This window comes from Castanea sativa, chromosome 7 (genome assembly GCF_040712315.1).
Source record: "Castanea sativa cultivar Marrone di Chiusa Pesio chromosome 7, ASM4071231v1".
Lineage (NCBI taxonomy): Eukaryota > Viridiplantae > Streptophyta > Magnoliopsida > Fagales > Fagaceae > Castanea > Castanea sativa.
Window position 1 is genome coordinate 10,939,537 of NC_134019.1, and position 15,406 is coordinate 10,954,942.

The 15,406-nt window shown below is 33.6% G+C and overlaps 1 protein-coding gene across 1 annotated transcript; it reads right to left on the minus strand.

Annotated features, from left to right (window-relative positions):
• Positions 1 to 648: 648 nt before the first annotated feature.
• Positions 649 to 10,191, minus strand: LOC142642948 (copper-transporting ATPase RAN1). Its single transcript, XM_075817413.1, has 9 exons — positions 9,759 to 10,191; positions 7,474 to 8,088; positions 6,092 to 6,521; positions 5,576 to 5,901; positions 3,015 to 3,073; positions 2,548 to 2,890; positions 1,964 to 2,161; positions 1,603 to 1,860; positions 649 to 1,372 (listed from the first exon to the last, which is right to left on the minus strand). Exons 1-9 carry the CDS (start codon positions 10,044 to 10,046, stop codon positions 896 to 898), a joined length of 2,994 nt encoding a protein of 997 aa, XP_075673528.1. The 5' UTR covers positions 10,047 to 10,191; the 3' UTR covers positions 649 to 895.
• Between the last annotated feature and the right edge of the window lie 5,215 nt (positions 10,192 to 15,406).

The following is a 15,406-nucleotide window of genomic DNA, read 5'->3' on the forward strand; positions in this document are numbered from 1 at the left end:
TTTCAAACTTTGTTTTACACTCAGAGGGAGTTATTTTACGGTCAACTTGAGAAAATTTTCAAATTGACCATTATTTTCAGATGGACCAAACACCCAAAAATGGGGAAAATAATTTTCAGTCAAAACACAAAACCTTAACAAACAAAGAAAGAATTGAAAGGTATCTTCACCATTTCTTTAAGGTTGGCCATTATTTTAGTCGGACCAAACACGGGAAAATAGAGAGAATATTTTTAGTCAAAACAAACTGAGCCTTAAAGAAGAAACGCAAACGGAAAATTATAAGTATACCATGAAAAGGTTTAGAAGTTTCCTTATTTTGCCTCAAATGAAAATACAACTCTTTAATTGTTCATATAGCTGCATATATTGAGACCCGCAATTTAGAGAACTTTTCCACAATTTATATATGGTACACAACAAACAAACATTTTCTCAAATAATTATTTCACACATTAGCTATATACATTCACCCTCTCACAACGTATGCACTCCACATTGCGTGGGACACACTATCTAAGAGAGAGAATCCATATATCCCATACATAAAATACCTTCTCTTCCCTCATGTAAATTCACATGAAATGCAAGTGTGCCCAGTGCACACAAACACTGAAACATGTATGCACACAACCCCACAATCAGAGCGAGAGAGCAAACATAATCATTTTCATTGAATAAAAATATCATAACAAGATGGGAAAAAAATAGAAATTAAAAAAGAAAAAGCATTAAGGACATTATTATACAAGGGGATTTACATTGAATGGGGTGCCAAACTTACACCCTCAGTGTAAGAGAAACGGAAATATACAAAATTGGGATATCAAACTCTAATGGAACCCCCACCTTATCTCAATTCAAAACCGTAACCTAAAGTTTTTCAGTTCTCTTTCTACTCTACAGTTATTTCTAGTATGGTTGTAAGTCTGGGTTTTTTGTATCTCCTAAGAAGCAAAGAAGAGCATACTACACTTACAGATGAGAGAGCCATACATGCACCAGCTGCCCATGGTGGTAACATGATCCTTAGAGAAGGATATAAAACCCCAGCAGCTATGGGGATTGCAACCACATTGTAGGCCATGGCAAACACATAATTCAATCGAATACGTGCAAAGGTCTTCCTTGAGAGATCAATGGCTGTGATTACATCTTCCAAGTTATTTCTCATCAATACATAATCAGCAGCTTCTATTGCAATATCTGTCCCAGCGCCAATTGCCATACCAACATCAGAAGCAGCTAGCGCAGGGGAGTCGTTGATTCCATCACCCACCATTGCAACTACGCTCCCATCATTTTGGAATGATCGGATAACATCAGCTTTTCCCGCCGGCATTACCTCTGCCATTACATCTTGAATGCCAACCTGCCCAGCATCATCATTCATTTTTCAGAACTCGGAGAATATAGAGTTTTAGATGAAAACCTTTTAAGTTTGGTTACGACATAATTGATATTATAGGGGTAAGAACAACTCTCAGATCCTAGAAAAGTAATATCATAGTTGCCTAAATATCAGAACTCAAAAGAATTTTGAGTTTCATAATGCTAAAATCCGGGCTTCAACCGAATAACACATAAAAGTTATATACGAACCTCCCTAGCAACAGCCCTAGCTGTTCTCCAATTGTCCCCTGTAACCATGACCGGCATGACATTCATTTTCTTAAGGCCCTCTACAACCACAGCAGCTTCTCTCTTTAGTGGATCTGCAACTCCCAAAACACCAATTAAGCTATTGTCATATGCAACGAGTATGCCAGTCTTGGCACTTTCTTCAAGCTCTACTAAAAAATCTTCAACATGGGTTGGAATAGTGATTCCACTTTCAGTCATCAGTTTCCGATTACCAACCTGTTCGGGATACATTAATTCCGGTAAGCAATCCCAAAAAGTAATGAAGCACATCTTAAAGAATGAATTGACATTTACATATCTCAATGTAAAGGAAACTCACCAAAAGAAGTTTTCCATCTATAAAGCATTGGACACCTTTTCCTGGCAGAGCAGAGAATTCCAAGACATCAAAAAGCCATCCGGAATTTGTCTCTTTGTTATGTTTTGGAGAATCCTTGGTTGCAGAAGGTTCATCAAAGAAATGAAAATGGCGTGCATATTCCATTATTGCTTTCGCCAACGGGTGTTCACTGCTAGCCTAAGCCAGTGAACAAAAATAAAGAATAAAAAGTTATGCTACTATTCCATTGCTTACTATATATATATATATATATATATATATATATATATAGAAGTTCCATCACCCCCATGCCACCCCAAAATAAGGAAACAAATCATGTTAGGTGAAGAAGGAGAAAATGAAAACTTTCTCTGGCACCATAATTCAAAATATTATGGCAAGTTTTACATTTTAGGAATCAAAATATTATGGCAAGAATTTTTTATTTTATTATTGTCATATTATGAGGTCTTCTTGGGAACTTTCTCTGGCACCATAATTCAGAGCCAAGAATTGGGAAAATCTAAAAACACAGCTGAGTTTTTTAGTAAAAAATGGAAAACTAGTAGAGAATTGGAAGTCACCTCCGCAGAGGCCACCAATCTAAGAAATTCTCCACGATCCATTCCTGTAAAAACTTTTGCTGTTGTAACCGTGGCTTTTCCCTGGGTTAGGGTGCCTGTTTTATCAAATATCACATACTTAATCTTTTGAGCCCTTTCCAAAGCATCTCCTCCTTTTATCAGCACACCATTATTAGCCCCTACCCCTGTTGCAACCATGACAGCAGTTGGCGTCGCCAAGCCAAGAGCACAAGGACATGCAATAACCACCACTGATATTCCAAACATGAGGGCAAATACAAAGTGATTTCCTTTTTCTGGTAGCCATTGTTCTGGATAAGCTCCAAGAGCACCACCAATATACCTAGAGACAATCAAATCAATAAAAGAAAAAATTTAATGAAAACGAGGCATAAACATTATAACCGTAGGAAAAATTCAATAACCATGAGAAGCATGGTAGCATGCCCAAAGAATTGTGAACTTACCAACCCAATAATGTTAACACTGCCAAAGCAACAACTGTAGGAACAAATATGCTTGCTACCTGCATGTGCAATGAATAATTAAGATAGGAACACTACATGACACCAAGATTTATATATGGATTTTACTAACGTATGCCCAAAGGGCATATGTTAGTAAACCATTTTAGAAACTTTTATGAAAAAATGAAAAAGTAACCAACTGATTTAACAGCTCTTTCAATTTCCCATAAAAAGTTTCCTAAAAGGGATGGTTAATGTATGCCCTTAAGGCATACATTAACCAAACCCTTTATATATTACCAGATCAATCTATAATTTTGAAACTATAAATTCAGGGATTGAAAGCTGAAAAAATTAAGGAAAAAACCGGACTCGTATATATAGGAAAATGGCCTAATCTCCGACATGCCTAAATTGGTTTGATCACTTTCCTCTTCTTTTTCTTCTTCCATTTCATGTATATCAGTGATTGGAGAGCCTTCACAAAATTAAGTTTCTCGATCTCTCTCCTTCTCCTACATCTAAAGGTATAATTTGATGGGGGTAAATACGGCATCATACTATCTTATCCAATCAAATCAAGTAAAAGACCTGCACAGAAAGATGCATATCACATTCCACTTAAGAAGAGGGTACTGACTCACTGATACTCAAAGCACCTTGTTACTGGCTTCAGTTTGTCTATAACATGCTGCAGTGCTTGCCATATAAGAAACTCAATAGGTTAAGGCTAAAATGTCCTATTTGTTCCTTTATCTTCCATGCTTTAAGAGCCATTCTAGGCCCCATTCAGCAGACTGAATATAGGGGCAGGTACAATGTATTTATCCTAACCATCATTTGGACACAAGCTTTGGACCGGATAAACTCACCTCCACACAAATACAGTAATCCAGTAGAAGAGAGCAGATACCCAACAACACCAACAAGCCTTAATCCCAAATTTTTGGGGTCAACTATGGATCCTCAATAGATTAGTTAGGGTTGGTCAAATGCATTTATTTCCTCCACTCTATTCTATCTAAAGTTATATTTTCTATTAAAAGCCAAAAAACCAAGGGAAAGAGTAGACGCCACCCATTTTGAAAATCTTATGGGGAGAGAGAAGGGGTCTTATATAATTATGAACTTCAAACATGAAAGGGCTGGCAATTCAATAGCATAAACTACTTGCAATTCAATCAGAGCCAATTGCCAAGCCACAATGAAAATCATTTTACAGTTAGTTATGCATATAAATAGTTATGGGTAAATTTCACTAAACTACCCTGAGGTTTGGACTAATACCACTCAAGTCCGCAACTTTTAAAAAGTGACCAACTTGGTCCTTGAACACCATTTTGTCTCTAGAAGCTGTTTAAACCCGTTAGTTGTTCTCAGTCTCCTCTCTCTTTCCTCTTCTCTCCTCTCTCTCATCCCTCTCACAAACCCTTATCTTCTCTCTCACATCTCTCTGGCTCTCTCTTCTCTCTCTCACCCACAACTGTCGGCGGCTGAAGACTCCCTCTCTCAACCTTTGGCCATGGCCGAACCCATGTTTTGCTATTAAGATCTTGCACTCTCTCTGTCGAATCAATGCCATGAAGAAAGTTGGATAAGGATTTTCGAGCTTCTCCTAACCATTGTTGCTGTTTTTCCTCGTTGAAGGCTTCAATTAAGTGCTACCAACACTAGCTTTGGTGTTCGTCAGCAATGTAAGAAAAAGTTTGTATTTGTGCTTCTGTTTTGGTTTGGATTTGGATTTCTGTTTGGGTTTGGGTTTGTGTGCCAAACATCAAATATTTGGTGGAGACGCATGAGCTCCACCACTGCCACATGCAACAAATCACACCAGCAATGCCACCACTAGTGGTTGCGGGTCTTTCTCCTCTTTCTTTGTTGGTTTGGGTTTTGGTGAATTTAGGACTGAGTTCTCTTATAGTGATGAGGATTTGATGATTTTTTATTTGGGTTTAAAATGTGGGTTTTGGGTATAATCATTTGTGAATCTGTGGGTATTTTCTGATTTTTGTATCAAAATGGGTCTAATATAGTGTTTGTGTGTGTGTGTGTGTGTGTGTGTGTGTGTGTGTGTGTGTGTATGATTATGAATCTGTGTTTGTAATTTGAGATTTTTGGGGGTTTCAAGTTTTATATGGCTGTGTGTATGTTTTTGTTCTATGACACAGTGCAGCCATGTAGTGTGATTCTTACAAACTCAAAAATCTTAGCATGAGCTAGGCATTCAGTAAAGGAGAGAGAGAGCATGGGAGGGAAGAGAGAAGAGGAAAGAGGGAGGAGAGGCTAAAAACAACTAACGGGTTTAAACAGCGTCTACGGACTAAACGGTGTCAAGGACTAAGTTGGTCACTTTTTAAAAGTTGTGGACTTGAGTGGTATTAGACCAAACCTCAAGGTAGTTTAGTGAAATTTACCCAATAGTAATTTTGCTTCTTCAGATAACAGTAAAATGAAACCCTCCTTTTTTCAAAGCATTAAGAAAAATTCAAATGATGCATAAATAAGCATAAAAATTGAGAAAGCAAGCTAAGATTACAGAAAACTACATCCAGAATACTTACAAAATCAGCAAACTTCTGAATAGGAGCTTTTGACATTTGGGCTGTCTCAACCAAACTAATTATCTGGCTTAAAACTGCATCACCTCCTACTTTAGTAGCTTTTATGTGAAGGGCACCATGTAAATTTATTGTACCTCCAATAACCAATGAATCAACCTCCTTTAAAACAGGTACAGATTCACCAGTTACCATACTCTCATTAACATAACTCGAACCCCACGCAACCACACCATCAGCAGGAACCTTTGTTCCAGGAAGAACTTTTAAAGTGTCACCAGGTTGAATTAGCAAAGCATCTATTTCCCTTTCTCCAATACTCTTCCCACCTAGAAACCAATAAAATTAAAAGCAGTTAGTTATTGACAATTTTTCAATTTAATTTTTAGAATCAATATTAAAAATATATTACAAAAGATCTAAATATTTTGGTCATTTAAATAAAAAATCAACGCTTCTATTGGAACAACACTCCTACCTCTGTTAAAAAATGAAGGAAGACACATACACAATGCATACCTTTGTCCATAAAAAGTAACACTGCTGTTGCTGGCGCAAGTTCCACTAACTTCTTGATGGCATCTGACGTTTTTCCCTTGGCGAGGCACTCCAAATACTTCCCCAACAACACAAATGTTATCAGCATGGCACTTGTTTCAAAGTATGTTGGAGACCAAAATCCAGTGACTGCACCATATAGAAGAGCATATACAGAGTAGAAGTAAGAGGCTGAAGTTCCCAATGCAACCAAAACATCCATGTTAGTTGATCCATTTCGAAGAGCTCTGGCAGCTGCAATGTAGAAGCGTTTTCCAATAACAAATTGGACAAGACTCACCAATAACCACTTCAACCAATCCCCCATTTGGAAGGGTCCACATCGCCACAGCAATAAGGTATAAACCCGTGGTATGTGAGGACAAACTACCCTTATGAGAAAGACAGGAATCTGGAGCCAAAGCATGAGCCAACAATTAATTTTAAAAGTTAGAATAGAAACTCAGTCTCAGATGGATTTCTACATGGGCTTCAAAATATTTTCTGTGGAACTGTTTATTTTCTTCTAATTACAAAACATAAAGTATGTCAATATATGATGCCTTGTTTCCCTATTAGCCAATAGAAGCCAAAAAAGGTCTGTGCATATCTATCTTTGCAAACTAATATCCCTATATTTTTATGAATAATTTAAATTGAAAATGATAAAGAGCTGCACTTTTTTTTTTCTTTTCTTTTTTATATTTAGTATGAAACAATGAAGAGACTCACCATTCACTAGATATTTAGAAACTATGCTATATGATATGGTCCAGATCTACTTATTAAAAAAAAATGATATGGTCCAAAGCTGATGGCGCCCACACCTTTACATCTAAAGGTATATCATCCCTTTTATCATTTCTAAGGTTCTATTACAAACTAATTATTGATTTTTACATTATAAATAAATAAAAAATAATTCAAGTTAGATTTGCAAAACATCAAAGGATGAATTTTTATAATAAATTTTACTTGTATATTTATCTTGATTTACATCTCCCTTCACTAAACAAAGTACCAAATCCTAGGGTGGAGATAAGAGTGTCTAATCTAATGCATTACAATTCAAATAAAAGGTATAAAACATTCAACACACCTCATTTAGCTTTTCAAAGCATACCTATTATTAAAAAACTTACATTGAGATTTAAATGCATAACAAACGATCAGGACAAAGGTTCAACTCAACTTAACTAAGCTTTACATTTACACACTATGACTAAGTTTTATTTTGGCCTTATGACCATCAGGCCAAAGACACACAACTTAAAGAAGTGAAAAAATAAAATAAAATAAAATAAAAAATGCATGAAGAAAGATGAGCAATACACCAAATCATGGAGATGCAAAAAAATACTTACACTGAGAAACAAACTGGAAGTGAAAAGCCGAAACATTTTTGAGGCTTCTTCAACATCTTTGGAAGTCATTCTTGCATAAGGGCTCGTTACATTTAATTTGAACTGCCCATTGCTTCCTGCCTCAATCCCATCAACTAAGGATCTAGAACTGACAACTTCAGGATCAAAGAGAACTTCAACTTCTCTTGTCATTTTGTCAAAACGAAATTGTCTCACTCCTTTCAAGTGGATAAGTATGCCTTCTAAAAGCTGTACATCCATCTCGGTGTATATGCCAGTAACCCCTAGTATGATTTTGTCCTGCTCACTACTCTGTACAAGTGAACCTTCGAAACCAGCATCTTCAATTGCATTGACAATATCATCCTTACTAATGACAGTGGGATCATACTCAACTTCCCCTAGTGATGTGGCCAAGGCGACTACTGCCCTTTTGACACCAGGAAGATTTCTCAAAATACCTTCAACAGAGTTCACACAGGCTGCACATGTCATACCTCCTATTGTGAATTGCCCCACCAGAGCTCCATGTGGCTTTGTTCCAAAAGTACCAGGTTCAGGTAGAATCTCCGCCTCAAAGCCCGCATCCTCAATTGCATTCTTAACATCTTCATCCTAGAGTAAGACAAGTAAGAAAATGCTTCAAAGTCTTTAATGGGGTCTACAAAACAAAGTTGGCAGAAATAAACTACTTTGCAAGATATCCCCACACACAATCACAGACAGGAAGACAATTAAGGATTTCAAACGGTTGCCAGGAACTCTATAGAAACTAATAATGACAAACACTGAAACACCAAAAATGCTAAACCTAAGGCTTGCATTCTTTGCTAGTTATCTCATCTTATGTAGAACACAGATACATTCTATTATTTACTTTTCTCTCACCCAGAAGTGCCTCTATAAAGCAATGGCCTTCTGCCCACTTTGGTCTAGCTGTCTGGCACCTAAGCTATTGACCAGGTTTATAGTTAATAAGACTAGCTAAAAAGATTAAAATTATGTTTAAATAGTAATCACACTATCTAATCATAGTGCATCAAATATTTCTATCCTCTTTCAACTGATAAAAACATGTACCATTATGTACAATTGCAAGATAAGAATTATGAAAGAAATCAGGAATCCTTGAATTGAAAATTCTGAGTATGAGAGATAAAGAGAGAGGAAACACCATCAATTGTAGTAATAAACTCAATAAAGGGCATCTGGTGGTCACTCTGTCTCTTCAGCCTAATTCTAATCATTATTGTATCTCCAAATAAAAAATCACCCACCCTTCAGGTACATGTAGACACACCCCATAAAAAAAAGAGTGGCTCAGACACGAAAGATCACTTGAATACCCATAGATAATCCAATAAAATGTTAAAAAATAATAATTATTGATCAACAACTAGATTCAAGCATAATGATTCACATTTCCAATAAAAATACCCATGCTCATGATCTGAACAATGAATAAAACTTGGTTAAGTTAAATTACTATAGGAACTATACACTTAAAATTTAATAAAATAATTAATGCCGCGTACTCCACTAATGAACCTCTATCATTAAACTAACCTGTGATAATTTCTAGCATCCATAATTACTAAAGAAAAAGAAATGGCATCATTACAATAAATATATGAATCCGATATACTAAACAATAAAGGCTGATCTACATTGCAAAACAAATAAAAATCCCGATTATATTCACGATACACTCCCGATTAATAATATAAAATAAATAAAAATCCAAACAAGAAGAGACATAAACCACAAAAAGAAACCAAAAAATAAAATAAACACTTCACATGGTTCAGCAGAAATTGCAAATTAAACCAAGGTTAAAAATATATATAAATTAACAAAAAGCATAAATGAAGTCATAGAAACCAATCAACTAGGACCAACCTAACCCATAGTCCAAGAAAAAAAAAACTCACAAATTACAAAACTAAGCAAAAATCACGAAAAGAGCAACTATTAGTCTATTACTAATCCATAGTCCAAAACAACAAAACCAACTCAAAAAGGCACTAACCCATTTCTTAATTCACCACAAACTAACATTCAAACACACCCACAATGACATAAACAGTTAAACGCAACATGAGAATCCCAAAGCAATTATTACTAACCCATAGTCCAAAGCAACAAAACCAACTCCAAAAACTCAAACTTCCACCAAAAAAACACTGACCCATTTCCCAATTCAACACAAACTAACATTCAAACACACCAAAAATCACATAAACAGTCAAAACGCAACATGGGTATTCAAAACCAAGACCACAAACCTTAACCAAATTGGGATCGAAGACCACATCAGCCCGGTTCTGAAGCAAGGCCACGGAGGCTCTAAGAACCCCATTAACGCTATTGAGAGCTGACTCAACAGAATTGGAGCAAGCAGCACAGGTCATCCCTGTAACTCTGACCTGAATTGTTCTCATCCCCTCTTCAATTCTATTGAAACTACCGGTATCCTCGTAGGAATCTAGAAGGCGCACGTCCTCCAAGTCGCCGGATTCTTCATCGGCGCCGGCGAGTCTTGTGAGCTGGAGGTCCCTTAAACCCGGCGCCATTGAAAGGTGCGTGTGTAGAAAGAACAAAGAAAAAAACAGGGGATGAAAACAGAGGAAAAGCAGGGGAAGAAATATAAAGAGATTGAGAGAGAGAAAGGAAAGATATGTATGTGAGAGAGAAAGAGAGGAAAAGGAACTTTCTTTCTTTCCGAGGGAGATGGTAGAGACAGCAATTTTTTAACTAAAGTTGCTGAAGAAAAATGGTGGGGGCAGGTGAGGAGAGGGGGCTTTGAAATTACTATTTTGACCTTGATATTTGTTGGGAGAGTGGTTTTGTACTTGCAAAAATATTAGGTATGTGTTGGCTTTTGTACTGCACATGTGAATGTGAATGTGAATGTGAATGTGAATGTGAATGGTATGTTATTAATTATTATGCTTATTATTACAACTAAATAATACAATGTCTAATTTTGAAATTCTTGACTATCATTTAAGATGGGTTTTGTACTTGCAAAATATTAGGGTGGTTTATGTGTGTTGCGTTTTGGTGGGTTTTGTACTACACAACGTGAATGTGATGTGAATGGTTGTGTTATTTACTTAATACAACTAATAATAATACAAAAAAGTCTAATTTTGAAATTCTTGATTGTCATGTAAGATGGATTTTGAGTCATTTTGACACTTTGGTAATGGACCTAACCTAATGGTAGTACGCTTATTCTTGATGAACGTTGGATATGGATTGGTCTTTTTGCAAATTGGTATTAACTATTAACAATCAATTTCCTATATTTATGTGGGCATGAATCATTGGGATGGTTACAAGTGATATAGATAGTACATGATTAACAAGGGTTTCATTTAACACTTAGGTTGATTTAAGGATTCTCAACAAAAAAAATTAGATTGATTTAAGGGATCACCATTTTTAATTGTAATATTTTTTTTTTTTTAGAGATTTGTAATTTATGGCGTTCGCTCCTAATGATAACTCTTTACCATTTAACCAATACACCAATTAGTTTTTGTTGTAGATGAAAATTAAATCCAAAATCTTTGATTCAATCATCAAAGACTTCACCTTTTTTTTATATAAAGACACTTTACCAGTTAACCTAACAAAAACTTACGTTTAATTGTAATACTACACTAATTCTAGAAGCTAGGAAACTTTTATTTTTTTTAATAAAGAAGCTAGGAGACTAACCTCAACAATATTATTATTATCTATTTTTTATTATGAGGAGAATCAAGGTTGAAATTTCCCTCATTCATTCTTGTAGCTATTAAATTATTAGAAATATATATATATATATATTATTACCTTAAAAAATTATTGAAAAAATATTTTCTCATTGTTTGATTCACACAAAAAAAAAAAACATCATTAATATTTATGGTTTAACTATATACAAGAAAATCTTTCATTCAAGAAAATAAATCTCAAATAGGAAAACATATTCTATTTGGGGCTATTATGGAGCCTCAAATGGGAAACATACCCCAAGTTTGGAATCTAGGTAAAATTAATTAGAAAAGTGACCCAATTTAAGTAAAGGGTGTCATTTGAGAAAAAATTAACAATAGATCAACACTAGTCAGCAATCTGTTTGTGCAGTGATTGAGACTTGAGAGGGTGAAGAGAGGGAAACCATTATAATGAGAGTTTTTCCCCGTGTGGAGTTTATTTGTGGTGGCCTAATAGGAGTGGAAAAAATTTTCCACTCTATTGACATTGTTTTGCATTGATCATAAATTATATATATATATATATATATATATATATATATATATATATATATATAAGGTCTTCAATTGGTTCGTACTTTCGGATGCAAATATCAAATAATGCAATATATATAATATTTTCCACCAAAAAAATCGAGCATAATTCCGCAATAAAAGAGTAAAAAAAAAAAAGGTTCAAAACAATTTTAAAGGTACATCTCGTGACTGTACATCATGAATTACAATATGAAAACACTAGTGGCAATCCAGTTTGGTAACAGCGGAGTTGCTTCTTTATATATATATATATATATATATATATATATATATATATATATTGGTAATTAAATATAATTTAATAAAGAGAAAGTGAGGAGAAAGAGGCATTAATCCATCTCGAATGAACCCAAAAAGAGAGGGGAAGATGAAAAGAGGCCCTTCCCACTTACAAAAAATAGCCTATAAAAGTAGGATTTTTTTTTTTTTTTATATATATAAGATAGAATTCTACTTTAGTCTAATCTAAGTATATATGTATGTGAAACTCTCTCCTAGAGACTTGAACCTCGGCCCTTGTCCCCACATTTCATAAGCACTTATACTTGTGAAGTGACCATCGCACTAAGGGTGTGTGGTGGTGCCTATCAAAGTAGTTGATACCATAAAAAAATGGGAGACATTATGAAATGGTGCGGTATGTACTATATACATTGGACCAGTGTTATTTTTGCAAATTTCCCTTCCATTTTTTTTAGAATCATTTTTGCAAATATAGTGCACTAGTTTTTGTACAATCTCGTCTCTCTCTCTCTCTTAGTCTTAGCAAGGTTTGTGGACTTCTTTGCTAATATACAAGCAAATTCTTAGTGGAATGCAGCTTCCTAATTTGTCATTTAATGGGGTTGTTTTTGTGAAATTGCCGCGTGGTAATTTGATTTCGGTGATTTATATGAGGCAATAAAAGAAATATACGCAACAATGATGTGATGATATGAGTCAAGATATGGGAAACAGATAAAAGCAATGTGATTCTCCAAAATATATATATATATAAAAGCAACGCAGATTGCAGTGCATTCATATCCAGCCATAATGTCTATGTATTGGACAAAAGAATTGCACAATTGCACCAATTAGATTATTCAGAGGACCAGACTTGATACTTTTGCTTTAGTTGGATTTTTTATATTTATTTTACTTAAAACCTAAATACCTAATGCAATAATCCCTCAATAAATTAATAATTTAATGCAAAAATGGATTTTTCTTTTTGGGATTAAAAAACAACAAGGGATTTTGAACTTTCTTACCTAACAGAGAGCTAAGATGTGGTCCCAAAAAAAGTATCAAGAGAAAGAAAATTTACTTGCTAGTTTTATTTTATTTTATTTTTTAACTGCGTAGATCAAAAAGATATTACAATTATCAAAACCTTTTATTTTTCAGATAGACCATATGATATTAATAAAAAATATATATAAAATAATTTTAAGGATTTAAAACACATGCTCAAGAAGAATCCCCAAAAAGAATGGTTTTTTTTTTTTTTTTTTGCATTTGCAAATAGCCTCAATTTATATGTGTAATTTTTTTGGTGGCTTCTTAAATTAAGTGTACATTAAGATGGCCTTCCATTTTAAATTTAAATTCATTTATACCCCAATTCCCTCCCCAATCAAAAAAAAAAATTAAATCCAAGTAATAATTTTTTTGAATCACTGAATACAATTATGATGTTTATGATTTGAAACTTCAAATACAATTTGATATGGATGCTCTCATTTCTATTTATTAGTGTGTATTTAGATGAGCTGATTTTTCATCAATTTATTCAATTTTATTATGTAAAACTACAATTACTTTTTTTATTTGAATAATTCGATAGTTACAACAATGTATAATTACTCTAATTCTCTTTATAGAGAAGGGCAAATAATATATAAGTTATAAGAATACTGACAAAATATAGTAATTATAATTATACATTGAAAACGTAATATTCCTTTAAAAAAAGGATATATAAAAAATAACCATCCTTTATTTCATTTCTACCATCTTTATACTAAAATAAAAATATTTCATAATTTATTGCTTATGTAAGCATTGATTTAAAAATAAAAAAAGCTAAACGCATGAGAATCAACTAATTCTCTTTTGATTAATGGTAAGATATAATTTAGTAAGTTATTATTACCTACCCCACACTTTGTTACTAGTTTTGATATATTAATTTTCCTCATTCTCCTATTTTCTTTTTATTTTTTTATTATTTTGTTAAAAAACTTACACACCCAATTCATTTGTTTGGTAAGTCATGCACCAATATTTCAACCAAGCCAACAAACTCAACCAAAAAAATCCAACAGCCTGTCCAAATGTTGAAGGAACATAAAAAGATATTGGAAAACAAAAAAATAAATAATAAATAAACCCAACAAATGGATAGGAATAGTGGGTGTGGACTCAACAATGCCTTGTTGTTAATTTTCTCTATTCCATGCACGTGGCCCTCATGTTATTTGTCTATATATTTCTTATTTTATTCTTTCTTTCTTTTTTCTTTGTTAGAATATTTATGGGTCCTCCTCTCTTTTTTTGATGGGTCCTCCTCTCTTGGTAAAAGTGAGCACATGAAATTTAATGATTGTTACTCAAAACGTGTTAATTTTTTTTATATTGACAAATTGTTATTAAATATATATATATATATATATATATATAAATTTTTGGATAAGAGTAATTAATATTAATGTCAACTTCAGAAAACAAAAACAAAATAGTTTCATGGCAAGTTGGAAGTAAGAGGGTATTTTGGGAATTACGGAACTTGCTATTATTATGATATTATAAGTGAATAACGTGTCGTTTTTGTTCGACAGCCGTCGATGCTTTGACCAATTTCGCAAGACTTGTTTGGACATAAAGTTAATCATATCCTTCTGCTGGTCCTTCGGTTTTTCAAAGAAAATTTCAAAGTCGTAATTCTTAAGTAATACTTTCCATTCTTTCCTTCTTCTTCTTCTTCTTCTTCTTCTTCTTCTTTTTTTTTTTTTTTTTCCACTTTCCAAAAAAAATAATAATAATAAAATAACGGAACAAATAAGAATATAAGAAAAAGGGTCATCCCCAAACAATGAATTTTATATGATAGTAATTTTAATTTTTTTTTTTTTTATCTACTTCAAATTTTCCTACAAATGATCTATCAAATAAAAGTCAAATATTTCATCACAATTGAAGGAATTCACAAATTTATGAAATATTAAATTATGACAAAGAAATGAAAATGAATAAAACATTTTCTTTCTTTCTTATAATTTGCAATAACCATGTCAACTATGTATGGTAATCTTCTAATTTAACCATGTTAACTTGTTTCATATTTTGTTTGCAATTCTAATGGTTTGTATCAAAAAGATAGGGTTTAGTCTTGGATTTATTACACATCTCTTATCTAATTGTAGCTAACAAGTTTAGCAACACAAAAATAATCACAATTTTTTTTTTCATAACTATTGAGCTAGCATATTATGATTGGTGCACAATAAAATAATGATAATAATGGTTCATATAAAAGTGATGATGATACTCAACTAAGAGTTAATAGGCTTACCAAGTTATGAAAAAAATGGTCCCTAGCATGATTCAATAGTAAAACATCTCAAATGAGATCGGGTTGGGACCAA